The sequence below is a fragment of the Oratosquilla oratoria genome, chromosome 9 (genome assembly GCF_046742065.1).
Source record: "Oratosquilla oratoria isolate Oo_2021 chromosome 9, ASM4674206v1, whole genome shotgun sequence".
NCBI classification, from domain to species: domain Eukaryota; kingdom Metazoa; phylum Arthropoda; class Malacostraca; order Stomatopoda; family Squillidae; genus Oratosquilla; species Oratosquilla oratoria.
The window spans coordinates 26866039-26881038 of record NC_134785.1 but is presented as its reverse complement, the minus strand read 5'-3'; the positions used below and the strand labels follow the sequence as shown (position 1 = coordinate 26881038).

The following is a 15000-nucleotide window of genomic DNA, read 5'->3' as shown; positions in this document are numbered from 1 at the left end:
GAGGAGGGTTACCATGTGATGAAGCGGTGGGGGTACACAAGCTTCGGCTGTCGAGCCTTGCTGTCGAGGTACTGTGTCTTGCTGCATTGCTTCTGACCAGGCAGTGGGTAGGGCAGGGATAGCCCTTCATCCAGAAGGAAGCAAGTTAAAAGGAAAAAAAAATAGGGGTTGAATGAGTATGGGATTGTTGGTATGGAGATGAGTGTTAGATACGACTGCCTTTACCTCTTTATCGAGGTGTCCTCCCCTTTGACGTCATAAAATCCACCGAGGTTAACAAGAATAGAGCCTACAAAGTGTGGATTTGGCTTCGTCCCGTTTTAAGCCAAAACAAAGCAAATAGACGACGTCGACTCAGAGAGGAAACAGTAACGAATGTAAACACTTCGGTGGGGGGCCGTTCCAGGAAGTGCACCCGGAGACGAGACAAAGGTTGTTGTTGGCAGAAAAAAAAGAAGAGAGAGAGAGAGAGAGGTAAGACGATATTGAGTCACAGGAGGTAAGAGTCACAGGAATTATATATTAAAGGAAGATGCAGAGGGGGAAAAGAGGAAAAGGAGCAATAAAAGGCATAGGAAAGGTACGAAGGAAGACAAAAAAGAAGAAAAAGACATGGATAGAGGGAGAAAGAAAAGAAAAAGAAGAAAAAATAAAGAAATAGAGAGAAAAGGGGCGAGGAACAGGGAATATAGACTGCAGTCGTAGAGGATAGGGAGATAAAGAGAAATAAGAGTAAAAGTGTATAAAAAAGAGAAAAAGAAACGGGGGGGGGGAGAAGGAAGATGACGAGAGCAAGTGAGAAAAGAGTAGTACGAAGAGAAGAGAGAGACGAAGACGTTAACTATATAAAAAATAGAGAGGAAGAGGAAGAAAAGGAAACAAGTAAAAACGAAAACAAAATCAAAAGGAGGGTACATGAAAGAGAGGGAATTTCATAAGAGTATGAAGTTCTTAGGACGAGAGAGAGAGAGAGAGAGAGAGAGAGAGAGAGAGAGAGAGAGAGAGAGAGAGAGAGAGAGAGAGAGAGAGAGAGAGAGAGAGAGAGAGAGAGAGAGTAAAAGAGAGAAAGCGAGGGCAACAGCAAGATAGAGAGAAAATAAGAGCAAGAAAGAGAGGGAATAAGAGCAAGAGAGGGAATAAATGCAAAAGAGAAAGAGATAAAGAGAGCAAGAGCACAAGAGAGAGCGAGAGAGCAAGAGTACAAGAGAAAGAGAGAGAGAGAGAGAGAGAGAGAGAGAGAGAGAGAGAGAGAGAAAGAGAGAGCAAGAGCAAAAGAAACAGAGAGAAAAAGACACAGGAAAAGAGAAAGAGAGAAAAGAAGCTGACAACCACAAATACAAGGCCTTTTACCCTAAAGCCACACTTCGCAAAGGAACAAAGAAAAAATACACCATCGGTGAAGGAGATGAAACAAAGAGGACACAAAGAGGCAAAAGGAGAACGATGAGAAAGAGACAATCAAAAGAGTGGTAAAGCAGTCTATGAATATGGTAATTAAGAAGGAAACGCTCTCACGAAAGGAACTCCAAGTTACTCCAAGAACTCCAGTTACTCCAAGGTGAACCATCTTTTTTTTTAACAACTTTACTATTTTTTGAAAAAAGTTCAGTCCTCTTTGGGAAAAAATAGAATAAGTTTAATTTCCTTTCAACAACTTCTATTCAATGTCTCCTGATTCCTTGGAGAGGACCACTGAGAATTTCGTAATGAGACAGTGTTCGACTACAAAGAGTGAAGATATTGCGAAGTATTAAGAGCAGAGTCGGCATTAAGTAAAATTATTATTGTTAATACTACTATTACTACTACTATTATTATTACTATTATTATTATTGTTATTGTTATAACTATTATCACTATTATTATTATTATTACTGGGGTATTGGCTGCTTGTTATTGTGGCAAAGTAGCATGCAGTCGATACTTTAGGGTCTATATGGGGCGCCCCTACGGACCAGAGTCACACATCATTTTGTCTATGATAGAAGAAAACTCTGTTCATAGAGAAATGATGACACTTTTATACTACGACTGTCCCTCCGTTATGCTGTCCCCCAACCCCTTGTTGCTGTCCTGTACCATTTCTCTGAGTATTCTCTTTCTGTGATGGGGGAATTCCCTGTGGTGGGGGAAAAGAATACTGCCACCAAGTATCCCACTTGGATCGTAAGAGGCGAGAAGAAAGGGACGGGGAGTGGGACTAGGCATCCTTCTCCCTGTAGCCCCACGGGGCATATATCCTAAAAACAAAAGTGAAGGCATAAGGGGTGCTGGAGGGCCTCGGACCAGCACCCTAAGGTTTGGGTCTTTTAATGTGCGTGGATGTGGTACAGATGAGAGTAAAAGGGAAGAGATAGGTAGTATGTTTGTGAGAAGAAAGATGGATGTGTTGGCTTTGAGTGAAACTAAGTTGAAAGGGAAGGGTGAGTGTAAGTTTGGGAGTGTAAGTGGGAGGTTATCAGGAGTGAAGAGAGGGCGAGGGAGGGAAGGGGTGGCTATTCTAGTAAGTGAGGAGATAGGTAAACAGGTAGTGGAGTGGAAGGAGGTTTCCTCAAGGATAATGTGGATGAAGGTGAAACTGGGAAAGGAGATGTGGGTCTTTGTAAGTGCATATGGGCCTGGCAGTGAGAAGAGCGTGGAAGAAAGGGAGGCCTTTTGGATAGATTTAAATGAGTGCATAGAGGGTTTAGGAAGAAATGTCAATGTAATAGTACTGGGAGACCTTAATGCTAGGGTGAGAAATGGTCCAATCGATGGAGTGGTTGGGAAGTGTGGAGTTCCAGGAAAGAATCGTAGTGGAGAGTTGATGGTGGAAATGTGTCTGGAAAGAGAGTTGATGATAGCAAATACAGTGTTTCGGAAGAAAGTCAAACATAAGTACACATGGGAGAGGGTGGTGGAGGGAAGGGTGGTAGATAGAGCGCTAATGGATTATGTAGTGGTAAATAGGATTATGATAGGAAGAGTTAAGGATGTACATGTGCTAAGGGGAGAGGGTGGGGGAATATCAGATCATTTTTTGGTGGAAGGTAAGCTGAGAATGGAGGATAGATGGAGAAAGAGGAAAGGGACAAAAGGTAGGGAGGTTCTTAGAGTGAACTCCTTGAATGAAAAGGAAAAGGAGAAGGAGTACGAAAAGAAGCTGAAGGAGGAGTGGGAGGGAGTAAAGGATGGAGCAGAGATGGGTGTGGAGGAGGAATGGGGATGGTTCAAGGAGGGAGTCTTAAAGTGTGCAAGGATGGTGTGTGGAACAAGAAGGACAGGGGGAAATAGAAGAAAGGGTAGTGAATGGTGGGATGAGGAAACAAAGAAGGTTGTAGAAGAGAAGAAGCGAGCATTCACAGATTGGTTACAAAAGAGGACGGGGGAGTCATATGAGACGTACAAAGAAAAGAAAAGAGAAGTAAAGCAAAAGGTAAAGGAGGCAAAGAGGAGAGCAGATGTGAAATGGGGTAAGAGTATGACAGAAAATTTTGAAAGTAATAAAAAGATGTTTTGGAAAGAAATTAAGAGAGGAAGAGGAGGCGAATCAAGTAGAGAAGAAAAGGTAAAAGGTGCAGATGGAGAGATGATAATGGAAGAGAAGGCAGTAAGGGGAAGATGGGCAGAGTATTTTAGGGAGTTGCTAAATGTGAAGGAGGATAGGGAAGGAAAGATAGCTGCAGTGGGAAATGCGAAGAAAATGAGAGTGATGAGTGAGGAGAATGGAGGAGAAATAAGGAAGGATGAGGTGAAGGCAGTTGTAAAGATGATGATGAAAGCAGGTAAGGCACCTGGTCTGGATGGATGCCATGCAGAATGTCTGAAAAAGGGAGGTTCAGTGATGGTGGACTGGTTGGTGAGGTTATTTAATGTTTGCTGGAGAGAGGGTAGAGTACCGGAGGACTGGAGAAGTGCCTGTATAGTTCCTCTTTACAAGGGAAAAGGGGACAAGTGTGAATGTAGTAGTTTCAGAGGGATTAGCCTGTTAAGTGTAGTAGGGAAGGCTTATGGGAGGATCTTGATTGAGAGGATTAGGAGAGGAACAGAAGGAGTAATTGGTGAGGAATAGTGTGGATTTAGGACAGGTAGAGGTTGTGTAGATCAGATCTTTGTGGTAAGACAGATATGTGAGAAAGCTATAGGAAAGGGGAAGGATGTTTTTTGGGCTTTTATGGATCTGGAAAAGGCTTATGATAGGGTAGACAGAAAGGCACTGTGGGAGGTTATGCAGATTTATGGGATAGGAGGAAAGCTTTTGGGAGCTGTCAAGAGTTTTTATGAGAGTAGTAGAGCTTGTGTCAGGATTAGAAATGGAGAGAGTGAGTGGTTTGAAGTAAAGGTGGGACTTCGTCAAGGATGCGTTATGTCGCCCTGGCTGTTCAACTTATACATGGATGGGGTGGTGCGAGAGGTGAATGCTAGGGTAGTGGGTCAGGGATTGGAGATGGTTAAAGAAAATGGAGAAAAGTGGGAGGTGAGCCAGCTGTTGTTTGCGGACGACACTGCGCTTGTGGCAGGGTCGGAGGAGGGATTGAGGAAGTTGGTGGCAGAGTTTGGGAGAGTATGTGATAGAAGAAAGCTAAAGATAAATGTGGGTAAAAGTAAGGTGATGAGATGTACAAGGGGTGAAAGTGGCAGTAGACTGGAAGTGAACATTAAGGGAGAGCGACTGGAGGAAGTGGATAGTTTTAGATACTTGGGTGCAAGTGTAGCAGGAAAAGGTGGAGTGAAGGTGGAGGTAGAATGTAGATTGAGAGAAGTGAGTAAATGCCTTGGTGGATTAAAGAGTGTAATGAGGAATAGACATTTGGGAATGGATGCGAAGAGGAGACTGTATGAAGGAGTGATTGTGCCAACAGCACTGTATGGGGCAGAAACGTGGAACATAAGAGAAGAAGAGAGAAGGGGTTTAAATATGTTTGAGATGAGGTGTCTGAGAAGTATGGTGGGGGTTGCTAGGCTGGATAGAGTGAGAAATGAGGAGGTGAGGAGGAGAACAGGGGTGAAAAAGGAGCTGGGAGATAGGGTTGATGAAAGAATATTAGGATGGTTTGGACACATGGAAAGAATGAGTGAAGAAAGACTAGTAAAAGAGGTATGGAAGGCAGATGTGGAGGGAGTGAACATGAGGAGACGTCCTAGGATGAGGTGGATGGATGGGGTGAAGGGGGCTTTGGGGAAGAGGGGAATGTCTGTTGAGGAAGGAAGGGAGAGGACGGAAGACAGAGGTGAGTGGAGAATGGTTGTATATGGATGATGTGTGATAGCATGAGGAGGAATGGGCGGGGTGGGGTGGGGGGGTAGTATGTGTGAGTAAATTTTGACGCAGCCCGAAGGGATTTCTCCCCGTCCTCTCCTTATATGCAAGGGGGGACGGAGAGGGGGGGTCGCCGATTAAATGAAGCGGCCTTGCTGTGGATGTGCTGTGTCTTGCGACACTGCTTCTGACCCAGGGCGGTGGGCAAGGTGCAGGGATGACCCGTCATCCAGGAGGTGCTCAGATGAGAGGGAGGGTGGGAGGGGTGTGGAGTGTATTTAGGGATGAAATGGGTGGGAGTGTTTTTATGCCTTTCCCTTTTTGGCTACCTCCCTTGAAAGGGGGAAAAAGCCTTGGTATATGTATGTATGTATTATTATTATTACTATTATTACTATTATTATCATTACTATTATTATTATCATTATTATTATTATCATTACTATCGCATTATCATCATTGTTATTGTTCTTACTGCTATCATCATCATTATCATCATCATCATCATCATCTGAGAAAGAATATAATTTGGCATTTTGTTGATAATAACCAGCGTTTCTATCCCTGGTAGCAACACAGAGCCGAAGAGGTGAAGTCCAAGAGGTGGTATGGTATACATAGGGATATTTAAGGAGGGCGGTAGCAGAGCGGAGAGATAATGATAAAAAAAACGTGACCCAAACATCGTCCTCCAAACCCAACCGGCTCGCAGGAACTAACAGATTTTTGCCCTACCACCGGTTTCTCCCTTCCGACTTCGTGCGAGTGGATTATTATTATTATTATTATTATTATTTTTTTTTTTTTTTTTTTTTTTTTTTTTTTTTTTTTAGTTATTCTTCTCTGATTACAAATTAGTCTCATATCATCAATGGGAGGTAAGTGATAGAAAAATGGTTAGAAAATGGTACAAAGGAAAAGCAAAAGGAATGTAAGAGATGGAATAACACAAACATAAAATAGAATCATGTGATGGAAAGGTTAAGGAAATAAAGTTTAAGAAATGAGGGGCGCAAGGAAGCAACAACACGACAGAGTAATATGAGGAAAAGAAAATGAACAATAAACAAGTAAGAAATGAAAAAGAAATGAACACTACAAAATGAGAAATGAGTGAATACATATTGAAAAACGAGTTTAATAAACAAACACTCGAATGAAAACAATAAATTGCAAAATGAAAATAAAATGTGAAAAAAAATGATAGAATGAATGTACGAGAAAATGAAAACGAATGAACGAGTGAGCGAGCAGGAAGAGAGGAAGAAATAAGAGCAGCAGAAATAAAGAGGGGAGAGCAGTGTGTGGGACAAAGAGCGGAGCCAATGACATGTGATCTACAAGAGTAACTACGGGTGATAGCAACTTGTACTATAATACATACACACACACATACACATGCACACACACACACACATACACACACGCACGCACATACACAACACACTCATACACACACACGCACACACATACATACACACACATACAAACACACACATACAGTACACATACAAACATACACACACACACACACATACATGCACATATATTTCATTAGGATTATTGTATACGACATTATGACAACATTCGGTGATATCTGAAAAAAGGGGATTTATAATACCAAGTAACTAACAAAGTATCTATCAGTTAATAATTGCTCGTTACTTACCTCAGTCTTTTGTCAGGCGAAGCTGCTCTTCGTCCATGCTCCCTTTCGGCGCTCCGTGCTCTCTCCCTCCTCTTCCTCTCTTCTGCTCTTTCCTCGCTCCTCCTCTTCTTCTCTTTATCTGGGCTCTTCTTTGCTCTCTCCTCACTCCTCAGGCGCTCTTTCTCGGGGCTCCTCCTTTCTTTGTCGCTGCTCTTTCTGCTCTCTTTCTCACTGCTCCCCCGCTTCTCCCCCTCCTTCTTCTCTTCGCTTTTCCTCTTCTCTCTATCTTCGCTTCGCCTCTTTTCCCTCTCTTCGCTCCTCCTCTTTTCTTCTTTCTTCCTCTTCTCTCTGTCCTCGCTCTTCCTTTCCTCCTCACTCTTCCTCCTTTCCCTCTCTTCGCTCTTCTTATCTCTTTCTTCGTTCCTCCTCCTCTCTTTCTCTTCTTGCCTTTTCCTCTCTCTGTCTAAGTGTCTCTTGTCGTAATCGGGATTTCTCTTTTCTCTTCTATTCTCATCTTTTGTCTTCGTCTCCTTCTCTTCTCCGCTTTTCGCTCTCTCGTATTCTCTCTTCTTCCTCCTCTCTTTCTCCTTCTCTCTCTCTTTCTCCGAGTCGGTTTTTCTGGCTTCCTTCACCGGCGAACGATCTGTCAAAAGGAGAAAAAAGAGAAAATGAAATATAGACAATAAGATAAATTGACTAATAGATTAAGAAGCAAATATATAAATAAATAAATATATATATATATATCTATATATCTATATATATATATATATATATATATATATATATATATATATATATATATATATATATATATCAAATAAGAAGAAATGGGTAAATAGATGAATAAATGAAAAAAAATGTATCAGTATCGAAATAAATACTTAAAAGTTGATTACAAGATAATGTAAACTTATACTTAATAAAATCTCACAAAGACGATCATGAAATTCCTGAAGACAAGACCTCGACTAACCCCATACACACACACACACACACACACACACACACACACACACACACACACACACACACACAGACACACACAAACGCAAACAGACTGAATAGACTTCTGCAAGCAATTATCGTATGGGTTTCAATCCTTTTAACCCTTTGTAGTACAGATGATAAAAGTAATGCTAAGGGATGACACTGATATCGTTCGTAATAGCACACACACACACACACACACACACACACACACACACATATATATATATATATATATATATATATATGTGTGTGTGTGTGTGTGTGTGTGTGTGTCTGTGTGTCTGTGTGTGTATGTGTGCGTGTGTGACAGTGAATAGGTGCAGCAGCTTGTTCTTGCTGATGTTTTTATTCGGGGTTGGTGGTTACAATCCTGTCGTCGTAATGGGAGTGAACACCGGAAGTTAGTAATTAGCAATCTTGAGGAAGCGAGGATGGACTGACAAATGATATCATCTACTTGGCGTGTGGTGAGAAAATATATATTTATACAAATACACACACACATATACACATACTTTTCAGTGTTTTGTCATGGCTAATACAAAAAGTTTTTATTTGTTTTGGAGTAAGACTTGGGTGTATGTAAGTGTGTGTGTGTGTGTGTGTGTGTGTGTGTGTGTGTGTGAGCATGTACGTATGTATGTATACATATATATATATATATGTATGCATGTGTGAGTGAGTGAATGTGTATGTGTGTATGTGTGTGTGTGTGTGTGTGTGTGTGTGTGTGTGTGTGTGTGTGACTGTCAGTATGTATGTATAAATATATGTATGTATGCATGTGTGAGTGAGTGTATGTGTGTGTGTGTGTGTGTGTGTGTGTGTGTGTGTGTGTGTGTGTGTGTGTGTGTGTGTGTGTGTGTGTGTGTGTGTGTGTGTGTGTGTGTGTGTGCGTATGGTGCGTAGTTAAGAGTGGCAGAGATGAGCAAGAGTTGTATTATGACTTGTGATCCTGTGCAGAGAGCCTCTTACGAAGCTGCAGCCGTCTCAATTTCCTCCTCTGTGGTCGAGGACGGCTCGCTCGGCCTCAAACTCGATCTCCTCCTCCGCCTCCGCATAGTCCTCCTCCTCCTCTTGCGCCGAAGACGGATGAAGGGAACACGTGTAGCGAAATACAATAAACTCGATCAAAGATATTTCCTCTCTCTCTCTCTCTCTCTCTCTCTCTCTCTCTCTCTCTCTCTCTCTCTCTCTCTCTCTCTCTCTCTCTCTCTCTCTCTCTCTCTCTCTCTCTCTCTCTTTCTATCTCTCTTTTTACCCTCTTTCTCTGTCTCTCCCTCTCTCTTTTTCTTTCTTACCGGCGTTGAATGATATGGAGGGTTGGGTAAAGGAGAGGAGCGATAAAGGCATAAAATGACGGAAGAGGATATGGCGAGGAAGGAAAAGGAGGGAGAGGAAGAGGAGGAGGAAGAAAAGGAAGAGGAGTAAAAGGAAGAGGAGGAAGAGGAGTAAAAGGAGGAGGAGAAGGAGGAGGAAGAGGAGGAGGAGGAGGAATTTTAGAAGAAGAGGAGGAAGAAGAAAAGGAAGAGGACTATAAGAAAAAAGAGTAAAAGGAGGAGGAGGAACAGGAACAGGAACAGGAGGAACAGGAGGAACTGGAGGAGGAAGAAGGGTATAAGAGGAAGGGAAGGAAGAGGAGGAAGAGGACAAGGAGGATTTGGGTCTGCGATATTGCAGGTTTCCTTTGCATTTCGAAGTGAAGGTTTTTGTACCATTGCATAAGGCAGCGTGTGTACTCGCGTACGTACACATGCACACATGCACACACACACACACACACACACACACACACACACACACACACACACACACACACACACACACACACACACACACACACACACACACACACACCTCTCATGGCGCTGTGGTTAGAGCTCTGGCCTGCCACTACGGAGGTCCGGGTTCGACTCTCGCCCGGGGCTGAAATAATATCAGTATCGCAGCGCTGAGGGGTGTTACTCCAACTCTCGTGGGCGGGGAGTTGGGTGTGTGTGTGTGTGCAAGGTCATAGCATTACCCATAGATCGGACTTACGAGCTCTGAGCTCTCTTCCAGGAGGGAAATAGCTATCGATCACGAGTCCAACACGTGATCCAAAGACCAAGTGAAATACAAGAAATACACACACACACACACACACACACACACACACACACACACACACACACGCACACACACACACACAGATTCATGTATGTTTTTTTGGTTTTAGCATCTTCAAGGACTTGTTGCATGGAAAGAGAAAAAAAAAAAAAAAAAAAAATTACAAAAAAGAAAAAAAAAAAAGACCAATCGTAAGGAAACCGTTTCACTATAGATTTGTATCAAATAAACAAGAACAACAACAAAATATGTATATTTCCAAAGTTCCTCAATGTTGCACTACAGTGACGAACGAGACTCTCTCTAGACACAGGAGATAAAGCTTCATCCCTGGCCTCGACGAGGACAATGTGCACATGAGTACACCAATGGGAGAGAGAGAGAGAGAGAGAGAGAGAGAGAGAGATAGAAAGAGATAACTTGATAAAGAGATAGATAAAGAGACAGCGAAAGTTGTGATGTTTGAAGCCAATTTTGTTTTATTCATATTCAATTATTCATACTTTACTCATTCGTTTATATATTAACATATTTGTGTATTTTTGTATTTATTCATTCACTCTTTTGTATATTTATTTATCTATTCATTTACTTGTTTGTTGAGGGACACGTGGTGGCATCGATTCTCGATAGCCTCTTGTCTCTGCGCTTCCTCTTACAGTCGACGAGACCTTTCTCTCGTCCCATATAACCCTCTTACGTAATGTATATATGTATACGTATATGTATGTGAGTGTATATGTATATGTACATGTATGTTTATATGTATATGCTGATGTACATGTATATATGTATTATATATATATATATATATATATATATATATATATATATATATATATATTAATCAAATCAGCCATCCTGAGTCCACTGCTGAGCAAAGGCCTCCTTCATAGCATTCCAGGATTCACACAACCGCTCCAACCTCTGCCACGTCACTCCTGCAAACTTCTCAATATTGTCTCTGCATCTCCTGTCTGGCGCAATCGGTTAAATCACTATTACTTGTCACGTGCAAGTGGAGGTTTGAGTCCTTGGCTGTACCACGTTTCAATTTCTGCATGTATGCCCTCTCGAGCTTCTCGATGTTGATGGCTTAGAATTAAAGTGAATTGTGGTTGATAAATACGAGTATATATATATATATATATATATATATATAATATAATATATATATATATATATATATATACATATATATATATACACATATGAGGATAATCCATGATATAAGTATTGATAGGGGTGAAATATAAGACGGCAGTGAATTTTTGTGAATTAAATCCCTTACGTTTCGGACTGGAGTCTTTCTTCACAGAAATTACCGAAGGGATAAGTTATGCAACGGTCAACGGTTGACCTCGGGTCAACCTAAGGCTTGAGAAACCTTCCCCGTTACCGCTGGGCTGAGACGGGAACAAATTCCCAAGAGCTCAACGCTGTGTTTCATCCTATCCCTACGTTTTTCTTGAGTAGATAAGGGGGGACAAACAACCAGAACAATCATCTATGGCACTTCCTTATCATGGCTTTTTTTTTTTTAGAGTTGTGAACATTCTAAAGAAATTTGATATTAAGGGAATTTTAAAATATATGAACACCATCAAGAAGGCTTGCATCGGGAATAGCCCACCAAACAACAAACGACTTATAAGATTCCGTATCATGATTGTGGCAAATTTCATTTAAAAAAAAAAAAAAAAAAAAAAAAAATCACAACATAAATAGTGTGCAAACTGTCCATAAAAAAAAAATGATTTCTTCCAGCACAAAGCACTAAATAATCACCATCTTGATTGGTCTACGGCAGTGATTGGTGACCCTTGGAGATAGAAGAGCCATTTTTTCAAGTCTAATAAAAATGTTGTGCTGTCGGAGCCGCAGTACAAAAAATAAGTTCAGATTAGGAAAGACATTTTTACATATCATAATACTTGATGTATAGAGATCTTTTCAAAGTTGGGTATATTTATCTATTTATCTATCTATATGTATATATATATATATATATATATATATATATATATATATATATATATATATATATATATATATATATATAGAGAGAGAGAGAGAGAGAGATTGTGACAGTGACAGGTTTGAGGAAGATGGAAGAAGACACGAGCCTAGGTCCGAGTTTATTCCTAAACGGTTTGGCTTAGAGCTTCTTCAGAAGAGAGAGAGAGAGAGAGAGAGAGAGAGAGAGAGAGAGAGAGAGAGAGAGAGAGAGACAGACAGAGAGAGACAGAGAGAGAGAGAGAGAGAGAGACAGAGAGAGAGAGAGAGAGAGAGAGAGAGAGAGAGAGAGAGAGAGAGAGAGAGAGAGAGAGAGAGAGAGAGAGAGAGAGAGAGAGAGAGAGAGAGAGAGAGAGAGAGAGAGAGAGAAAGCAGGAACAGACCAACATGTTGTAATGGAACATGATAAGCGCATTTACTAAATTATTGCAAAAATTTCGAACAACTTTGGGCGCGTTGAGGGGCACCACAGAGCCGGAAGGAGACAATTACCACAGTTTGACCACTGATCAACGTCAACACACTTAAACTGGCTGACAACAGCTGGCTGACAACAGCTGGCTGACAACACAACTGAGAGCGTTCAGGTATTTGGATTGAAGCCAAAGAATGACATTTTTCGAAATACTTCCTGTACTCTTGCTTTTGGCTTTCAATTTCTATAATATCGTGTATTATTTTCTATGTTGTTTAATATTCTGTTTATGGTAACTTTGTTGATATGTTTATCGTTATTTTTATCATATTTACCCATGTATCATAACCGTTGTCACACTTATAATAGTAATAATTATAATTATTATTATCGATCTTTATTATTTCTATAACTTATCATTACTATCATTATCATCATCATTATTATTATTAATTATCATTATTATTATTATATAACAATTATAATATATATCACTAATATTATTATTATTATCATCATTATTATTACTATCATTATTATTATCATTCTTATTACTACTAACAATAATAATAATAATAACAATAATAATAATATTATTATTGTTATTATAGGAAAGTGTGTGAAAGAAGGAAATTGAAGATGAATGTTGGTAAAAATCAAGGTGATGAGATGGACAAGGGAAGAGGATGGCAGCAAATTGGAAGTAAGTATTAAGGAAGACTGGAGGAAGTGGATAGCTTTAGATACTTTGGTGCGAATGTGGCGGGAAAGGGAGGAGTGGAGGTGAAGGTAGAATGTAGATTGAGAGAAGCAATTAAGTGTCTTAGGAGATTAAAATGTGTAATGAGAAATAGACATTTGGGAATGGATGCTCAGAGGAGATTGTATGAAGGGGTGATTGTATCGACAGCACTCTATGGGACAGAAACGTGGAACATAAGAGAGGAAGAGTTTAAATGTGTTTGAAATGAAATGCCTGAGAAGTATGGTAGGAGTTACTAGACTGGATAGAGTGAGAAACGAGGAGGAGAGCGGGGGTGGGAAAGGGAGTTGGGAGACAGGGTTATTGAAAGAATATTGGGATGGTTTGGACACATGGAAATAATGAGTGAAGATTAGCAAAAGAGGTGTGGAAGGTACAGGTGGAGGGAGTGAACATGAGGGTGCGGCCAAGGATGAGATGGATGGATGGGGTAAAAGGGGTATTGGGAAAGAGGGGGATGTCTGTTGAGGAAGGAAGGGAGAAGACAGAAGATAGGGGTGAGTGGAGAATGGTTGTGTATGGATAATGCTGTGATGCATGGAAGGGAGTGGGTGGGGGAGGGGAGTGGGTGGGGGAGGGGAGTGGGTGGGGGAGGGGAGTGGGTGGGGGAGGGGAGGGTGTGGGAGTATGTATGAATGATATTTTGACAGCCCGAAGAGGTTTCTCCCCGTCTTCTCTTTTACTGTTAGAGGGGACGGAGAGGGGGACGGGTCGCCGATGAAAGGGAGCGGCCTTGCTGTGGATGTGCTGTGTCTTGCTGCATTACTTCTGACCCAAGGAGGTGGCCGAGATACAGGGATGACCCGTCACCCAGGAGCCAAGAAAAGAGGAAAGGAATGGTGGTGAATGGGAGTCGAGTATATGGGGATGAAGTGGATGGGAATGGATTTATGCCTTTGACTTTGGCTACCTCCCTTGCAAAGGGGGAAAAGCCCTTGATATATGTATTTATTGATATTGTTATTATTATCATTAATGATAATAATAATAAAATAATAATAATAATAATAATAATAATAATAATATCATTATCAATATTATTATTACTATTATTATCATCATCATCATCATCATTATTATTATCATTAATATTAATAATGGAGGTGCCAAGATAAGGGGGAGGGAATAGGGTAGAGGAGATTGGAGTATGTATGGGATGGAATGGGTGGGAGTGGTTTCTATGCCTTTGTCTTTTGGCTACCTCCCGTGTAAGGGGGGAAAAGCCTTTGGTATATGTATGTATGTATGTATGTATGTATTAATAATATTACTATCATCATCATCATCATAATTATCGTTATTATTGTTACTGTTATCTGTGTCTTCCTACCCCCCTATAAGGTGGAAGAAAGCCTTTGGTAGGCACAGATAAATCTTATCATTATTATAGTTAGTACCATTATTATTATTAACCTTATTGTTATCACTACTATTATCGTTACTAACATTATCATCAATTACTGCCATTTCTTTATTCATCGAAGTCTGGCATTATCCGGAATAAAGTAAACAAGATTTTCATGCGAAAAGGTCCTCGTGGCGACAGGGGCCATGACAGAAAATGAGCAGCATTAAGGAGGGACTATAAATTCAAATTTACCATGGTTCAACGTGCACTCCCTCTTTCTCTCTTTATCTCTATTTCTCTCATTCCCGTAGTCTCTCTCTCTCTCTCTCTACCGTTACCTCTACCTCTCTCTGTCTCTGTCTCTCTCTGTCTGTCTGTCTGTCTCTCTCTACCGTTACCTCTACCTCTCTCTGTCTCTCTCTCTCTCTCTTGCGGGCCAGAATCACATAGCATTCTTTTATGATTGTCG

The 15000-nt window shown here is 40.9% G+C and overlaps 1 protein-coding gene across 4 annotated transcripts in view; it reads right to left on the bottom strand.

Annotated features, from left to right (window-relative positions):
* Positions 1-15000, bottom strand: part of LOC143028277 (uncharacterized) — a 1448808-nt gene that overhangs the window by 771142 nt on the left and 662666 nt on the right. For all 4 annotated transcript variants that reach the window (XM_076190136.1, XM_076190134.1, XM_076190135.1 and 1 more), the window contains exon 4: positions 6909-7530. In XM_076190136.1, coding sequence (XP_076046251.1) covers positions 6909-7530 — 622 coding nt within the window. The remainder of the gene's footprint in view (positions 1-6908; positions 7531-15000) is intronic.